At 35.0% G+C, this 18,421-nt stretch overlaps 1 protein-coding gene across 1 annotated transcript in view; it reads right to left on the bottom strand.

Annotated features, from left to right (window-relative positions):
• The window catches only part of bor (ATPase family AAA domain containing bor), a 353,851-nt gene that overhangs the window by 148,315 nt on the left and 187,115 nt on the right, over positions 1-18,421 (bottom strand). Inside the window, exons 7-8 of the mRNA XM_090394748.1 lie at positions 14,512-14,724; positions 2,688-2,813 (exon numbers count right to left, since the gene is read on the bottom strand). Coding sequence (XP_090250874.1) covers positions 2,688-2,813; positions 14,512-14,724 — 339 coding nt within the window. The remainder of the gene's footprint in view (positions 1-2,687; positions 2,814-14,511; positions 14,725-18,421) is intronic.

The raw sequence follows: 18,421 nt of genomic DNA, 5'->3' as shown, positions 1-18,421 counted from the left end.
TTTATTTTATAGTAAACATTTTTTTATGAGCACAGAAAGATCAGTCATTAACTTATGCCAGTTGGATGTTTATTCACGCTTGTATTTCAAACTGTTCTAAAATTGACATTTTATGAGAAGAAAATTCAAAAAGAAAAGCTTATCACTGTTTTATTCACATTCATTAATTCAGAGAAAGAGAGACTGAAGAAACAAATTACTTGCGACCCTCTTTTGCTTATCCATTAAAGATAACATCTAATTCAAAAGACAAATTTATTATAATTTGAAGTGGATGAACTAAATGAGAAAACCTTTTGCAAAAGATTTTCTTTATTTAGTGGTGGACGAGCCTTGAGATAAATTGTACCTTATTTACTGAAATAACAAAACATGATTGAGCTCAATCTCAGTTACGGTCTTCTATCACTATAGCAAACTCATACAGAGACCAAAGAAATGGTTTGTTATAGTAGATTGGTACATCTCTCATCTCATCTCATTTTCCTTTACCCCCCCCTTTTTTTACCTTGCGGTGTCAGGGGTTTATTAATCATTGGACCTCAACCGTTCACAGGATAAGGTGGTCAGCCAACGCCCTGGTGCATCCTATGTCCACAGCATTGAGTTCTCAAGGCCGGTTCGCCTGCTTTGGGATGAAAAACCCCAGATAAACTGGAAAGAAAAAATCCTACTGTCCATGCTCAAGACCGGCTAACTTGGCTATGGCTGAGGAAGATCCTTCAGCTCCTCAGGTCTCTGATGGAATCAAACCTAGGACATTCCTTCCCCAGGCATATGGTTGTGAGCGCACAGCCACTAGGCTAACCACATGGATATATTGGTACATGCTTAAAAAGGGGGAAAAAAAAAAAATTCAAAGCTATGTGATTGGTATCAATGGTGAAGTCAATAATTATACCAATTCATAAAAAAGAAAGTACCAAGAAATGTGAAAACTATAGAACGATAGTATTAATCTCAAACACAAGAGAATGGTGCTCTATATTATGAAAGAAAGAATTAATAGCCACTTGAAGGCTCATATCTCTTTATAACAGGCTGAATTTGTAAAGGGAAGTGGACTGACACCAGATCGCAAATCTTAAGACACTTTCTTAAGAAATCAACAGCCCTGCTTGCTTATGCTTTAGTGACTACACCAAAAGCCTTTAACTGCATAAACTGGAAATTAACGTGGGAAATAATGTCTAAATCTGGCTTTCCCCAACATCTTATCCAGTTAATTAGTCAACTTTACAACTATAACCAAATTATAGTGAGAACTGATAATGTCATCAGATTGGTTCTGTTTACAAAGAGGAGTAAGGCAAGTTATATACTATCTTGAAAGTTTATTTTTCACTTGGTTAGAGTATAAAAAATTTAGTTTAATCCTTTATCCAAGTGTGAGCAAACAAAGTTTGCGCCTGAAAGTATCTTCAGGACTGGGGTAAGGTGGTACAACACCAGAGCAACTCGTTGTAAAGGTGGAGCAAGCTACCAACACTCCTATCTCAGTATCTCCTATAATGCAAAACACATCTCCTTGCGGATATGTCTAATGTTATGCATTAAGGGAAGGGCCACTACCCCTTCCCTTAGTGGCCCTTCCCTTAATGCATAACATTAGACATATCCGCAAGGAGATGTGTTTTGCATTATAGGAGATACCGAGATAATTGTGTTGGTAGCTTGCTCCACCTTTACAACGAGTTGCCCTGGTGTTGTACCACCTTACCCCAGTCCTGAAGATACTTTCAGGTGCAAACTTTGTTTGCTCACACTTGGATAAAGGATTAAACTAAATTTATTATATACTATCTCTTACACTCTTCTTCAATCTCTATGGTGAGGAAATCAACAAGAGAGCTCTGGAAAACTGGAATAGGAATCTCAAGAATAACTTAACATATGCTGATGGCATAGTGCTAATAACAGAAAATGAAAAGGACATGAATAAACTCTGTGGAAGAGTAGAAAGACCCAATTTGACATGCGGACTCAAGATTAATGTCAGTAAAACAAATCTGATGATCCTAGAAAAGGATCATAATGTTTTTGTAATGTGGGTCTGGAGAAGGATGCTTTGAGTTCCTTGGAACAGAGAAAAAAAACCAGCCTGATTACCATAAATCAAATGAATCTTGAAATGAGCCTTTGAAACATGTGGGAAAGAAGAATCCGCGTTTTTTTTATAAATTTATATTTATATTTTATCTTACTTATTTTTATTACTTATTACAAGATTCTGAGGATATAGTCAAAATTCTGAGAATATTTAGCATGAATTCAAGTACATATCTTCAGGATCAAAAATGTGTATTATATTTAAGAATTTAAATTAACAATTATTCCACTCAGAATTGGAATTAAGGAAAGGAACCTGCCTACATAAATCACTGAAACTAATTAGAAATAAAAAAAATATATATATATATATATATATATATTGCAATCAAAAAACAATATTTAATCAATTCTCAAAAAATTCTTAAAGGGATAAATTTATGTAAAAAGTAGTCAAAGGAATGATTGTCTTTGTATGAACTATAAAAATTATATATAGTTATATATAGAATTTTTAGCATTTTTATTAACCATGCAACAAAATGATAGATAGAAAAAAAAAGGAGAGGATGATATAAAAATAACATCAGAAACCAAGGATGTATTATGATACTAGTACACTGGTGTTTATTTATTACCTTTGCAAAGAGGGTCTTGCCTGTTCCTGGAGGTCCATGAAGAAGTACATACCGATAGACACCTCTGTTAGTTTTGGTGTTCTTAGTTGCTATAGCAATATCACGCAGCCTCTCTTCTAATGAGGGCTATGAAAAATAAATAACACACACAAATATACATTTATTTATATATATATATATATATATATATATATATATAGGTACATTTTTTAACATCTTTAAACATTTAATTTTTTTACAGAATATAAGTTTTGTTTAGTACATTTATGAAATTTCTCTATCACTAAAATATACAGGAAATCATCATAATTCCACCTGCAGGTGATAAGTATCATAGATTTGCTAAACTCTCCATAGCATCTGGAAAAAGATGCATCACCAGAAAGACCTATATACCATGCTAGTCAACTAAATGTAGTATTCTTCTGGCAGAATATGAACACTGCTTCTGTCCTCTTAAGGTCCTGGGATGAAGGATTAAAAGGCTGGCATAAAGACATGCACAACCTTAACTTTACCAGATCAAGCTGAAAGGCCTGGTCAGGGTTCCATCAACTTGGAGGCACCAGCACTCCCAACAGAACTAAAAGAAAACCCACACAGAATTTCAAATCTTAGCACAAAAAGCTAAACCCAAAATTCCCACAGCAACAAAAAAAAGATGCATCTTCTTAATAAAAAAAGTTTTCCCATCATGTTCTACATCTACAGCAAACCCCAATTCAGTAACTCTAGATGAAATTGATACAGCCTTCAAACTAACCAAAACAGGTAAAGCTCCTGGCACAGGTGACATCCTTCTTGATTTTCTTATTCACCTTGACCTAAAAACAAAAACCTGGCTATATTTCTTCTATATTTCTCAATAATCAATGATGAAGGACTAACAAAACTTTGGCATGAATCAATGTTTAATAACCTTGCCAAAACCCAGCAAGTCAACTGATGACACTAACAACTACTATCCTATAGCAATGCTATGCACTCCTTACAAACTTAATTTCTTCTCTAGAATTTCTCCAAAATTAGGTCTAGATCAGCAAAAGCTGCTGTGGCCAGGTCCTGGCCTTCACAACCCACATAGAAGTTATATACTAAAAAAAGGTTAAAAAAAAAAAAAAACAGTCATTGCCTTTATAGATCTGTTTTTTATATTGCATGAAAGGCTTACTATATAAAACGTCCAAAATAGTGAACTATCAAAAAAAACTCTGAAATTACTAGAACAAATGCTCTCCAGTAGGAAAATACAGGTTCATCTGAATTCACAAAAGCAGAACATTTATCCTACAGGATGGATTATTTAACCAACAGAATAGAGGATCTGTCCTTGCACCAGCTGGTGTGAAGACAGATCCTCCATTCAACTTACATATAACACTGTTCAATTTATATATAAGTGACATCGCTCCAACTGGCAGTTGGAGCGATGTCACAGCAATCACCATCAAAACCAATATCTTCCAAGATCTCAAGGAAACAATGAGGAAAGATCTGAGTTCACTGCAAAAATACTTCAAAATATGGGGACTATCACCTAACACATCGCTCCTCCATTCTTCAAAAAAAAGAAGTTACCATCAAATAAATAAAATCAACCTTCCCATACCTCAAGATACCTCCCCAGTTCACTCCTTATCTCCAAATCTCCCATCTAACGTGGGAATATAACAGATGGCAGTTGGTATCTGTTATATTCCCAAATATTTTGAATCCTTAACTGGTGGAGATGATCTTGGAATGAACTTCAAACAGGGATCTGATTACAGATCCACCCATCAAACCTCCAGAATTTGATCTTCCTGGGCAATGAGACTTATTTGTGCCTATGGTCCCACAGAAGGTTCTGCTAAGGTAGAAGCGAAGGAATTTTTTGAGGCTTTAGAGAAAGCAACTGACACAATGAAAAATTGGTCCTTGTTGGGGATCTAAATAGCAGAGCAGGAAATGATTGTCAGATATACAAAAATATTTTGCAAAAATTAGGAGAAAAGGGCAAAGCTAATAATGGGAAATTCTTGTTGGATTTCTGCTCAGGACATTGACTAGTTATTACTAACACAATGTTCCAGCATAAAAATGTGCACGAATTCACATGGAGAGAAGAGGCAAGGAATAAGAAAAGTCTCATTGACAATGTTATTGTTGATAATGATATTTTCTCCCTGGTGCAGGACACCAGAGTGTACAGAGGATTTGAAATTAGAAGCGATCACTATTCAGTCTTGAGCAAGATAAAACTGAATTTCATATTGCAAAGAAGAGCATATAAGAAAGTTTTAAAGAGAATAAAAGTTAACTAGCTCTCAGATGTGAACTGTAGACTAAAACACAAAGATTAGTGAAGAAAAAATTAAAGAGTTTGAGAGCAAGAACCAAACCTTGGAGATTCAGTAGCAAGCCCTGAAGAAAACACTGATTGATACAGCCAGAGAGGCATGTGATGAGGTTGTGTGCAAGGATAGAAAAATCAAACTCCATGGAGGACACAGGAAGTTAAAGAGGCAGCGAAACAAAAGAAGAAAGCATATCAAAAGTCCCTGGCAAATAAGTCATCTTGTGCTCTTAGTGAATACAGAGACAAATGTAAGAAAGCTAAACACTGTGTAAAATTGGCTAAACAGAAGTCATGGGGGGACTTGGCAAGAACATAGAAAATAAATATCAAGAAGTGGCAAGACATTCTGGAGGTTGTTGAGGAAACTCAGAAATGGAGGAAAGAGTGCTGTAAAAGGAATTAGAGATGATAAAGGTGACATGAAAACAGGAGAAAAAGATATCCTTGAAGTATGGAGTAATTACTTTGAAAAACTGCTAAATGAAACAAGCAGTGATGACAGCACAGTGGTAAAAAACAGTTACCAGGCATGCAGTCAGGAATACATATCCATACTTGAAGTAGAAAAAGCTCAAAAGCCTGAAATGTGGAAAGGCAGCAGGAGTAGATGATATTCGACCAAAAATGCTCAAGTATAGAGGTATAAAAGTCATACAGTGGCTGCACTGCATAGTTCAGAAGGCCTGGACAGAGGGACAAATTCCAGATGATTGGAATAGAGCTCTCATAGCACCCATATATAAAAAGGGAAATAAAACTGAACGTGAGAATTACAGAGGCATTTCATTACTGAGTGTTCCTGGTAAGATATATGCAAGTATGCTTGAGAAACTGCTGAGAAGGATTGTGGAAGAGAAGCTTGGTGAAGAACAAGCTGGATTCAGGCCAAATAGGGACTGTCAGGATCAGATTTTCACTTTACGACAGGTAGTTGAGAAATCATTGGAATATAACAAAGATCTGTATTTAAGTTTTGTAGCTCTGGAAAAGGCATATGACAAGGTGCCAAGAGTGTTCCAATCCCAAATGCTACAGTTATATGGTGTTAATGGGGCATTATATCAAGCAATACTTAATCTTTATTAGAGTTGTAAGTCAGCAGTTATAATTGAAGGAAGTACAGGAAGATGGTTTAATGTGAATGGGGTCAGACAAGGATGTACATTATCCCCCTCTGTTATTCATTAACTATATAGATCACATTATGAAGGAAAGTGTATTAAACCTGATATCAAAATTGGAGGTGTTAATCTCAGCTCTTTGCTTTATGCGGAAGATGTTATACTTCTAAATAAATCCACTACAAGTCTGCAAGATTCCCCGACTAAATTGAATAACTGCTGTAATAGATATGGTATGAAGGTCAGCATTAAAAAGACAAAAACAATGAAAATAGGCAGAAACGTTGAAAATATCAACTGCATTATGAATTGAGAACTCATAGAACAAGTAAAACATTTCAGCTACTTAGGCACAATTTTTAGTGAAGATGGTAAGTTAAATATGGAAATAGACAACAGAATCAACTGAGGTGGTATGGTAGGAAGTCAAATGAATAAATTTATATGGAATAAGAGAGAAATTAGCCAAAACACTAAATTATCTGTATACAAGACAGTGTTTAAACCAATTTTAACTTATGGATCTGAGAGATGGGTTAGAAGTAAAACATTGCCCAAAGACTAGAGACCGCAGATATGAGAGTCCTGAGAAAGATTAGTGGCATGAACAGATGGCATCAATGGCAATATCATATTCAAAATGAGGATATTAGGAAAGAACAACTTGATATTGTCAGCATCCAGTAATGTATTAGCAAAGCTAATGTCAGGTGGTATGGTCACTTAAGCAGTATGGGAGAAGAAAGATCAGCAAAACAATGTTCTCTGCCAGGTTGGCAGGAAAAGACCCAGAGGAAGACCAAGATATAGATGGATTGATACAGTAAAATGTGCCTTAGAAGACAGAAATATAATACCTGATAATATTGGAATCTTGACATTTAACAGACTGATTTGGAGGAAAATTTTAGTTAGGAAGTTAGTAATGATGTAGATTTTTCATGTAGTACTATCGTATCCTGTACAATCCTTCAGGGTATATATCAGGGATTTCATGATGATGTAAGTCTGCCTCTGAGAGCGAGGTCTACAATCTGAGGCCACAACGTGTTCACTAAGGGAACAAACTCAACCCCTTTGTTCCTGGCATATTTGCACAGGGATAAGTTACTTTTAGCCTTTTTTTTTTTTTTTTTTTTTTTTTTTTTTTTTTTTTTTTTTTTTTTTGTAAAATCTTGCCCATGTGGATAATTTTCAGGTCTTCATTCTAATCTAAGGCTTCACTTATGCAGAAGCATATTTATTAAGTGTTAAATTCTGAATGAAAGAAATTTTAATCCATAAGTATTTCATTCAGATTTAACAACCAACAACATTCCTGGAGCTAATATTTGTATAACAGAAAACATGAAACTGATTCTAAACTACCAACAACATTCATAATTTAAGTATTTTTCTCTATACATTATGTTATAATTATTCATTGTAAGATTTCCAGAAGTTAAAACTATGTGAACTTTGTGTAAACATTTGTGTCATGAGGCGAATAAGATTATCAGATTAATAAGTAAAGGCCTGAGGCAATCGCGTGCACCAGACAGGAATTGAGTGCGGAAGTTTCCCGCGAAGCCCGCTAGGAAAGGCAGCGGCACTGGGTGCAAAGGAGAAGTGAGGTGCCGTGGACAAAAGAGAAAGAATGTGAAGTAAGAAAGTAAACATCGCACCTCGGATAAATAGAGCATGGCGGTGCCACCTCAGGGCTTTTTTCCCCTTCGTTTGACTAGTCATCAAGTTCAGGAGATCCCAAGGAGGTCATAGGAGTAAGCGTACATGTCGATGGGCAGCCTAGCGGTCATGCAGTAGTTCAGTGAAGCACAGATCCCGATCCTGCAGAAAGCACAGCACAGATCGACAAAGTCATGCCGAGCCACTTGACCCGACAGTTTCAAGCCCGAGTTATTTCCTTCGAAGGAGGCGATACGTGTCCGAGCCCACCAATTGATTCTTTTGGATGAAATCAAGTAGGAGCATGGTCAATGAGACGGAAGCCCTCCCGAGACAAGTGTGGAGAAGGCCAAGTATTCCTACGGTCCGTGGTAATGTAAACTTTTGTTCTAAACTAAACATATTTGGTCGTTTGATAATTAAAAATACAAACTTATTTAATACTGACCATTTACAAACATCTTACATTATATCAGTTTCGCCAAACTGTCTAGCTTTTTTCAAGGCATTTATGGAAAGACATAAATACTAGTAAATGCAAATTGAAAGGAACATAAAAACGTTGTCAACAAACTAGTAGCTAAGGTTACATGTTCGTGTGACAGAGACTGAAAGGACTTATTGTTCTTATTCATTATCACGCATGCATGTTTGTTGTAAACGTGTAATGTGATTATTGGCTAGCTGTAGTTCAGATGGATTTAGAGAGAGGATCAGGTTTTTCCACGAGCTGTTTAGGATTGCACCCAGATTTCTGTTGAGGTTTCTGCCAGTTATTAACACTATTGTGGCTTCCTTGAATAAACGATGTCTGTAGTCGTCATCCAGATAAGGCATATATAATATCGGACACAAAACAACTCCCGAACGACAAAGTGATCTTTAATTTGTCGAATCACAGTCTCACAAAAAATGAATCCGACATTCTCAAAAAAAGGTTTTAACTTTGCGATTACGTCCAAACACATTCCTAAAATGGATTTCATGTGTGGAATTGAAAAAGGCCTACATCCACTACCGCAAAACGTAGCCAATACTATTAGATTCAAAAGTACGATAATCCTAGCCAAAGCCAAACAACCGATTGTCAACACGTCTCCTTATGATAGAAAGGAAATTCTCAACTTGAAGAAAAACAAAGATATCATTATTACAAAGGCTGATAAGGGAAATTCAACAGTTATCCTTAACTGTAAAGATTATTATAAGTTAAACGTATTACTATCAGACAACTCCACCTACAAGATCCTAGACAGAGACCCCACAATAAAAAATCATAATGAAACAAACCAACTAATCGGAAATGGTAACATTTGGCAGAAGAAGAAGAAGAAGTGAAGAGAACACTAAAATCCTCACATCCTATCACTCCAAGACTATATGGGACACCTAAAATACATAAAAAGGATATACAGGGTGTTCGGGATAAATTTGACAGTTTCATAAGGAAAAAGAAAATCTTCTTTGTATCTATTAAATTTAATGAATTGACAAAAAAACATTACAGGCAGAGTTAATTACAATACTATCAACAAGATTTACTCAAAATAACCACCATTAGCATCGATCACAGCTTCAATTCTGCTTCGGAACCTCGAACAAGCTGATGCTACAGTCTCCCTGGGAAGGGCCGCAAAAACTGTTTTAATTTTATCCATTAACTGGGCTTTTATATTACTGGAAGTGCGATTGGTGTCTTTTTCAACTGCGCCGCATACAAAATAATCCATGGGGTTAAGGTCTGGGGAGTTTGGAGGCCAAACATTTGGACTGGTGAAGTCGTAGAAATTTTCAGAGAACCATTTTTGACTTTTCCCAGAGGTGTGGCAAGGGGCCGAATCCTGCTGCCATACATACGGCCTACCATTGGCTACCCTTGTTATCCAGGGCTTGACTACAGTTAGCAACTCCACGAACAAAGCCCGAATTCCAATGCCAGGGTTCTTCAACACCTGTTCCTGCAGATTTGCGAGGAATTCTGCTGTACGAACGCAATCAGATCGTCTGCTAGGGATCTTTCTTCTTGCTACATCCTCGTAGTCACCATTGCAAGTCTCTAGTTCATGCCTGATTGTTTTTACTGTATTCAGGGAGCATTGGGCAGCAGTCGTAATATCCTTATTTTGATGGCGGGCACGAATCATCATGATACAAGTTATTCTCTTCCATGATTCAGGTGGGTTCCAGCTATCCATCCTTTCTGACATCTTGTATATGAATGAAGAAGGGTCCAAACTTTTAAATGAAGAGAAGTGTGTGTTAATACATGTAACTTACGGAAAAATATAATTAATTATAAATATGTCAAATTTATCCCGAACACCCTGTACCTCTCCGTCCAATTGTTGATGGAAGATCATCACCAACCTACCTTTTGGCAAAGCATCTTGCAAACTTATTAAATAATAAAATAAGATCAACAGAATCCTATATCAAGAATAGTCAACATTTTGTAAATAAACTCCAAGCCATTAAGATTGCACCAACAGACATGCTAGCCAGTCTAGATGTTGTATCCCTTTTCACCAATGTACCAGTAGAAGAGGTAATAATCATCATCCAAGATCTCTTTCCTCTGGACATCTCACACAGATGTTTAGACACTGACTTCAATCTAATTTCTTCAAAGTTAACAACACCATATACCAACAATTAGGCCTAGCAATGGGAAGCCCACTATCACCATCTTGTGCAGACCTTTCCGTGGAAAAACTTGAAAAAGTTTTTCTCTACACAATTCTCTACACAATCTCCCCTAGACCATCTATATGGTGGACATATGTTGACAATATTTTCATTATATGGCAAGGCAGCTTAGAAAATCTAAAATCATTTGTGAATAAAATCAACTCAATACATAAGATAAAATTTACTCTGGAAGTGGAACACAACAGCCAACTGCATTTTTTAGACATCTTGATAAAGAAACAATCAAATAGTGTCAAATTATCTATTTACAGAAAGCCAACAGATAGTGGAAGATATCTTCATTATACTTCAAACCATCACAGGACACACAAACTGAGCATTATCCACATGTTGAACATAGGGCCAGAAAGTTTATATCAGAAGAGGAGGATACACAGACTGAACTCTCACTAATAGCCAACACATTATCACAAAATGGCAATGGTTCTTCACAAACAAAATTAGCTTCACCCTTGTTCTGTGCTGATTTTTTTCTTCTGACAATGTAATCGGTGATTAAACTTTACGATGATCATTTCACTAATTTTTTATACAGCTCGTGATCCAAACATACAGTTCTTCAGCTCACGTTGGAATTTAACACGTTCGCTGCCAACTACGAGTATACTCGTAGTGGGTAAACCTGCTTCACAAGCCAGCTACGAGTATACTGTATGACGCTTACCGCCGGGAACGAGATTATTGTAGTGACCTTGAAGAAGTGAAAATCCTTGGCTTGTGGGGCTAGCATCAAAACTGTGTATTCTCATAGACCGTATATGCTCTGTACAAGCCAACTACGAGTATACTCGTAGGACGTTTACCTCCGGTAACGAGATTATCGTACTGACCTTGAAGAAGTAAAACTGCTCGGCGTAGGGGAACAGACCATGCCAAAGTAGCGTGGCAGCGAACGTGTTAAAGGCTCATTTAATTTGTGTCATTAACAAGAAAATAATTTTCCAATTTATTGCACAGTTCAAGACCTTCTCGAATTATATTTGCAGTGAAGGTGACGGGTTTTTCTTCTGCTTAACTATCGTTTTTCTGGATCTTCGACGATATCTAAAGTTAATCGATATCCAATAATATCATCGTCACTTAAGGCATTATCCATTCGTCTACATCGTTCTGGCTAAATGTATCAAACCCTTCTCCACCAATTTCATGTGCCAATGTAATGATTTCATCTGATAATGTAAATGTTTGCATGGTTGCACTGTTTGCAATACATCTAGGCCAAGCTGCTTTCCAGCAAGCATTTAAAATTTGTGGTCTTATTTCAGCGATAGCAGATACAACATAATTTAAGCAGTCCAAAATAGAAAATTTTTTCCAAACATCAGTTACTGTTAATGATTCATTTTCTAGTTTATCCAATATAAATTGAAAAGTGTGCTTAAAGTAATATTTTTTAAAATTATTAATTATGCCTTGATCTAATGGCTGAATAATGCTTGTTGTATTGGGTGGAAAAAAACACTACCTGCACATTTGGATGTTCTAAATGCAGATGACTTGGTGCATTGTCAACAATTAATAAAACTTTAAAATCGAGAGCTTTTTGCTTCATGTATTTTTCCACTTCTGGTACAAAGCAATTATTGAACCCTTCAGTAAATACAGCAGTTGGTACGCAGGCCTTTGTATTAGCCATCCAATGTACAGGCAGCTGTTTTACATCTTTGCCTTTTAGAGCACGTGGTCTTAGAAACCAATTTACTAGGAGAGGTTTCAACATTCAATCTCCTGATGCACTGCTACAAAGTAACAACATTACTCGATATTTGCTTGCTTTAAACTCACTTGCTTTTTCCTCAGACTTTTCAATGTAAGTTCGAATAGGCATTTTCTTCCAAAAGAATCCTGTTTCGACAGCGTTCAACACTTGATCGGGACAATATCCACCATCTTCAATAATTTTGGCTGACTTCTCTTGAAAACTTTTGGCTGACTTCTTCATCTGTTGCTGCAACCTCGCCTGTAATCTTCACGTTATGAAGTACATTCCTTTTTAAAAACTCAGTTTACCATCCTTTGCTAGCCCAAAATTCTTTACCTGCTTGGGAAGAGTAAGTAAACGGCTCCAATGGCTTCATCTGTTCATAAAAACTGAAGAGCTTTTTTTTTAATTAAATAACCACTTATAGGAATTCTTCTTTGAGCAAATTCTTCAAAGAAAATTACGAGCGCTCATTCCGTGTTTTCTAATAAAGCATATCTTGAGTACGATGATAATTTGGCACTTAGTTTTGTGCCAGAAATGACAGATTTTCTTATTGCGACTTCATTCTTTTTACTTGCTCTTATAGCAGATTCGCCTAAATTAAAATGTTTACCAATCACCGTAAATCCCTCTCCTTTTGCTAAGTGATCTAAAATTGCAATTTTCATTTCCAAAGAAAAGAAATTTCTTTGATGCTTTTTTTCTCCATTGGGCCAAATTTAATTAATTATTAATTAATAATTAATGATCAATTATTAATTAATAATAAAACAGCTAAATTAACAATTAATTATTAATGAATACATTACAAAATAACCAAGGTGTTCCATGAAAATTTCAGGATTTGTGAAGTGTTTCCGTTGTAGGAAAAGTTTGGGAAAAAACACTGGATTACCCTATTATCGGAATGGATTCTCCTTCTGTTGACATGCGCAGAAGTGTCGAAAGGTCTCATATCTGTGGGTGTGCACAGCATAACTTCAAATCCACATAAAAAAAGATCTGCATAAAAAGAGACCCGAGTATATATTTAGGTGCAGGTAGTCTCTCTTATATAAAGCCATTCTTCCATCACACTTGCTCCACATGTCCAAAAACTCGCATGTTCTTTCTATTGTCTGTTTCAAATTGCTGGTCATCACAGTTCATCTTCTTAATTCTATATTATCATATCTTGGTAACAGACTTAATAATTTTCAATTTCTCACTCTATTTGCATATCTTCCAGCAACCTTTCATATCATCCCTCATGTTGTACGAGGGAGGATAACTAGCGATAAATTTTTAGTTGAATGGTTTATGCCTATGAGAACTACTATTGTTTTATTTTAGTTTTCTTTTCTGTTTTTCAACTGCATTTGCTAAACTTCTGATCTTGATTCCTGAAAAACTCAATGTAGTTGCAATCATCAATAGCCCATTTTATATATACATATGTATGATATAGGTTCACATAAAATACAATTATCATATCAAGTTTTCTTTCTTGAAAACTGAAAGTGATTTTTGAAAACGTGGATGAAAAATTTTAAGCTCATAAAAACTTAGCATCCTGAAATTAATTCACAAACATTGACTTCAAAGCAAAAAAATTTTCAATTTCTTGCTCAATACCAGATATAAGCTTTAAAAAATAATTATTATTATAAACAAGTGTGAATTTCTATTATTGGGTTGTTTTTGAAGAGGCATTCACACCATAAATGCAATTATTTGCAAATAATTCTTTCTATGCTGTAGAGAAAGGCAAGTAACCACAAAGCAAACTCTTCTGCTTAAAACTTAGCAATATAAAATTAAATTTTCAAATTTGATATATCAATGAAGAAAATAACATGTAACATGATAATAAAGACTAGTGACTTTGGGGGGGGGGGGTATTGGTAGTTACTATCAGCAAAATTACAGGGAAGTATTATTCAACATGCTAAATATTATGCAAAATTTGAGATAAAGTTGCCACATAACAAGGCTGAAGATGGAATTCAAAATTTCAAAACTTGCATTTTGAAATCTTGAAAACTTTAATCAAAAATATAGAATATGATTGTAATATTTTCACAAGCATGTTCTACATTTTTCCAGTGCATTATAATTGGCAGTCTTTTAAAAAAATATTTTTCATAAAGAGTTTATTAATAAATCTTAATTAATGATCCCGAAAATAGGTGACAGTTCAAGTCAAGAAGTTTGTAATAATTGTGAAATTTCTAATCTCTTTATAATCTTGATGAATCCTGCTGCATAATCCATCAAGTTAAAAAACAATTTAATTTTGTTTCTCACCTTTAGGATAACGCCTTCCAATGCATCAGTTGGCTTGCTTTTAATACGCTTGAAAGTTTTAACAGGATGTTTCACTGCTTCTAATAATGTAAGTCTGGAAGTTTCTCGTACAAGAGATGGTTTACCTAAACGAGACTCTATATACCTGCCTGCAACTCCAGTTGCAATCTTTGCAGAGTAAATACCAACAGCTGCAAGAGTTATCCCACCAACCTAAAAATGGATTTCTGTTAAATCATTAAAATCATATTGGCCACTTTTTGTTATTATTATTTTTTTTTTTTTAATTTGTTTAATAAACAGCTATGAGAAATATACACTAGCATATTAATCTAGAGCAATGGTCAGGAAATGTTTAATCACAGAAAACTCAATCATAAATCTTGTACTACTGGATGGCAAATAGATGAAATAGATAATCAATGGTGGAGGAGAAGAATCCATTTCAACTATGAAACAAATGCTAACCTCCCTAAATTTATTTAAAAGAATGAGTTACAAAACTGATATAAATAACTCCAGAAAGTAAATTAAGATAACTACAACTGAACAGTAGATGCATGTCAATATATATTAAAAGAATGATGTGAGAGGTCTGAGTATTGAGTGATATGTGGCAACTCACTGGTCTAAGGTATTTAGAACAACTACTGAAACAAAAAAATATCAAAAGCTTATTTATAATTGCGATAAACTTTTATAACAAAAAATAATCACCTTCATTCTCATTTTCTAGTGCATGCTATTAAAGGATGTCAGATATTATAGTTAAACAGAATTACACATTTCAAGAACAAATTTCCAATCTCTTTCTAAACTGGTTAATTATTATTAAACTGGTCTGATCAGCAATTATATTTGAATCTTCTAAAAAATATTAAATACACCAAATCACTACATCTGGATATTCCAGATATTAAAGGGATGATAACGTGTCCCTGGTTCTCACTACAAAGCGATATTAGGCATGATCTGGATAACCAGGGACATGTTATCATCCCTCAAATATCCATGAAAGGAACACTTATATGGTAGAGAGAGTGTGATGATTTGGAGAGGTATCTTGTAGGGGGTAGGAGATGCACTGGCCTGTATGTGCCTCCTAGTGGAACCATGAATGCTGCATCTTATAGAAACAAGGATTTGGATCCCTACGTTCATCCGTATGCAGGTGTGATAGAGAAGACATTTATCCAACAAAGACAATAATGCTTGCCCTCATTGAGTGAAGCTCATTACCAATATCTTTAAGAAGAGATATTGGTAATCTATCACATGTATAGACTTGGCCAGCTAGATCTCCTGACTTTACTCCTAATGAGCATGCCTGAGATTCTCAGAGTAGATGTGTTGCTGCTCTCAATTCCCCCCCCCACCCTCCTACACACACACACACACACACACACACACACACACACACACACACACACACACACACACACACACACACCTATTCACTCTCCAAAACATTGAATAACTTAGGAAAGCCTTGCAGATGCAATGGTTGTTATTACAAATTATGCTCCTGGATGCCATTATAAACAATATGAAACATTATTATGAAAACTGTATTGCTGAGGGATAACCACATTCCTTATTGATGCACTTTGACATTCTCATTTTGAACTCTTGTTTTAAACTATTCATTTACAATTTTTGTGGGAGTGTCTGTCTCACTACAAATCATATCTCATATCATACTGCTTTTCAACAAAATGCATAAAAATTCATCATACAGTTTTTGGAGTTATCGTGACTTTTCTTCTCTTTGCTCCTTCATTTACAGAAATCAGTGAAGACCAGAAGAGTGTACTAAGGTACTGTTTTTGAATGTTATTTTATTGCATTTTATTTTTTTACATGAATCCTACTCATGAAAGGGTGTTAACCTACTCCTACATTAGTTCCATTGGTGGGTTACTAAGAGTTAAATAACTCAGAAACCTTATTCTACATAACAAATGTGGAACTTTTTTCAAACCACTCCGATAGACAGAATGATGGTCTGAAATTTTAGGTGGTAGATGATGAAACTAAATTTTTGAATGACTTCCGTGAAATTTTTAATGACATTTTTGAGCAATCTTATGCAGGGCTCAACAAATACACTTGCTGTGACAAGTAAATTTTGCCAGCTGGAAAGTAGCTACAGATGAACAAAATAGAATGTTTTTGATTTAATAAAAAATAACTTTCTAAACTTTTTTTTTACTTAAGAAACAGAATTCTGGAATATACATAACAGGTCCATTCTAGTAACAAAAATTAAAGTTAGAAATTATATTTTCCAAAATGGCAATGTTAAAACTGTATTATAACCTCCTGACACCTGTATTTTTCAGGAAATTACAACATACACTAATATTAACTAAAATAAATTTAATTAATACTTCCAATATTTCAGAAAAGTCAAATCGTCACCATCAGGGAACAAAATATAATAAGATACATGCATGCAGGTACTACACTAAGTAATGAAGATGAAGCATGTCAACTGCGAGTAAACCTGAAGTCTCAAATGGTACACTAGTAGGCTAAACTGGCCATCCTTGGCTGTTTAGTTGAAGTACAGAGGATGCGTCCCAAATTTGGGGCAGTTTCATGCAACCAAATTTGTTGAGGTTAGGGTAGTTGTGGACATACTGTGATGACTTATTCATGGAAAACTTGAAAAAACATTTCTCCACATCTTCAAACAAACAAAAAGCCTTCAATATGGTAGAGATATGTAAACAACATCTTTGTCTGGAAATACAGCTACTGAGCTGCAGGATTTTCTTTTTTCTATCAACTCCTTCCACCATAAAATAAAATAAACTATAATAAAAATAAACTTTAGAAATTGAAAAGGAAGGAAAACTACCTTTCCTAGATGTTTTGATTTAAAAAAAAAAAAAAAAAAATGAAGAAGCCAAACGAAGCTTCTCTCTTAGTGTATACCGCAAGCCCACTCATACAGGTCATTACCTACATTCATCCACTTTACATCACATATCACAAAAATTAGGTATGATACATATGCTCAAGAAAAAGTAAGAGATGAAGACAAACCGAAGGAAGATTTACCCTTTCTACTCCAACTATTTGTGAGCATCAGATATTCTAAGGAAGAGTACAAAGAATGTTATTCTCTACTCTTGCTGCACAACAAAATCCCAACATTCTCCACAGAAGTTCTGTTTCCATTCCCTTATATTGGTAGGCTTTCTCTCAAGATCACCAGCCTCCTCAATCTCAAGACACAAGAGTCGCTTTCAAGCACATTTTGACTGTACATGGTTTATTATGTTCACCTAATTACTTTCAACAAACGTCCTGAGGTTTATTCATCCTAATCCAGAAGAAGCCACAAGCATATGTGGTGAAACTAGCCAGTTTCGTTTAATTGTATTAATACAACCAAATAAAACTTCTAATTTGAATTAACTAGTTGAAAATCTACATATTCATCATAATAGATAACATAATCTACACTAAAGAAATATCAACCAGAACAACAGAAATAGGAATATCTATAAACAAAAGATATCAAATTAACAATGTACAAGTTCCCCAACATCAAATTACTCAGATGAAGAAGTCGAAGAATTTTATGCCAAACCAAAAAATTCTTTAAATTACAGTAAAGAATTTTTATATAATTATCACGGATGACTTAAACACAAAACTAGGTGAAAACAATAAGAATCTAAATTCAGTGGGAAAGTCTGGAATGAATTCATTCTTTAAAAAAAGAAACATCACAAATAGACTATAAATTAAAGATGGCAAGAAATTACATTCTTGATTTCATTCTATATCCAAGTGTAAGCAAACAATGTTTGTGGGTGAAGTATCTTCACAACTAGGCCACTTGTATATAGGGGCTAAAGACTCCAAGCCATAGTATCCCACAATGCACACATACACC

Source organism: Typopeltis vanoorti, chromosome 6 (assembly GCF_054136105.1).
Source record: "Typopeltis vanoorti isolate ZY-2024b chromosome 6, IOZ_Tvanoo_1.0, whole genome shotgun sequence".
In the NCBI taxonomy this organism is placed as follows: Eukaryota; Metazoa; Arthropoda; class Arachnida; order Uropygi; family Thelyphonidae; genus Typopeltis; species Typopeltis vanoorti.
Note: the sequence above shows the minus strand (reverse complement) of the source record. Positions and strands in the feature narration are given on the sequence as shown.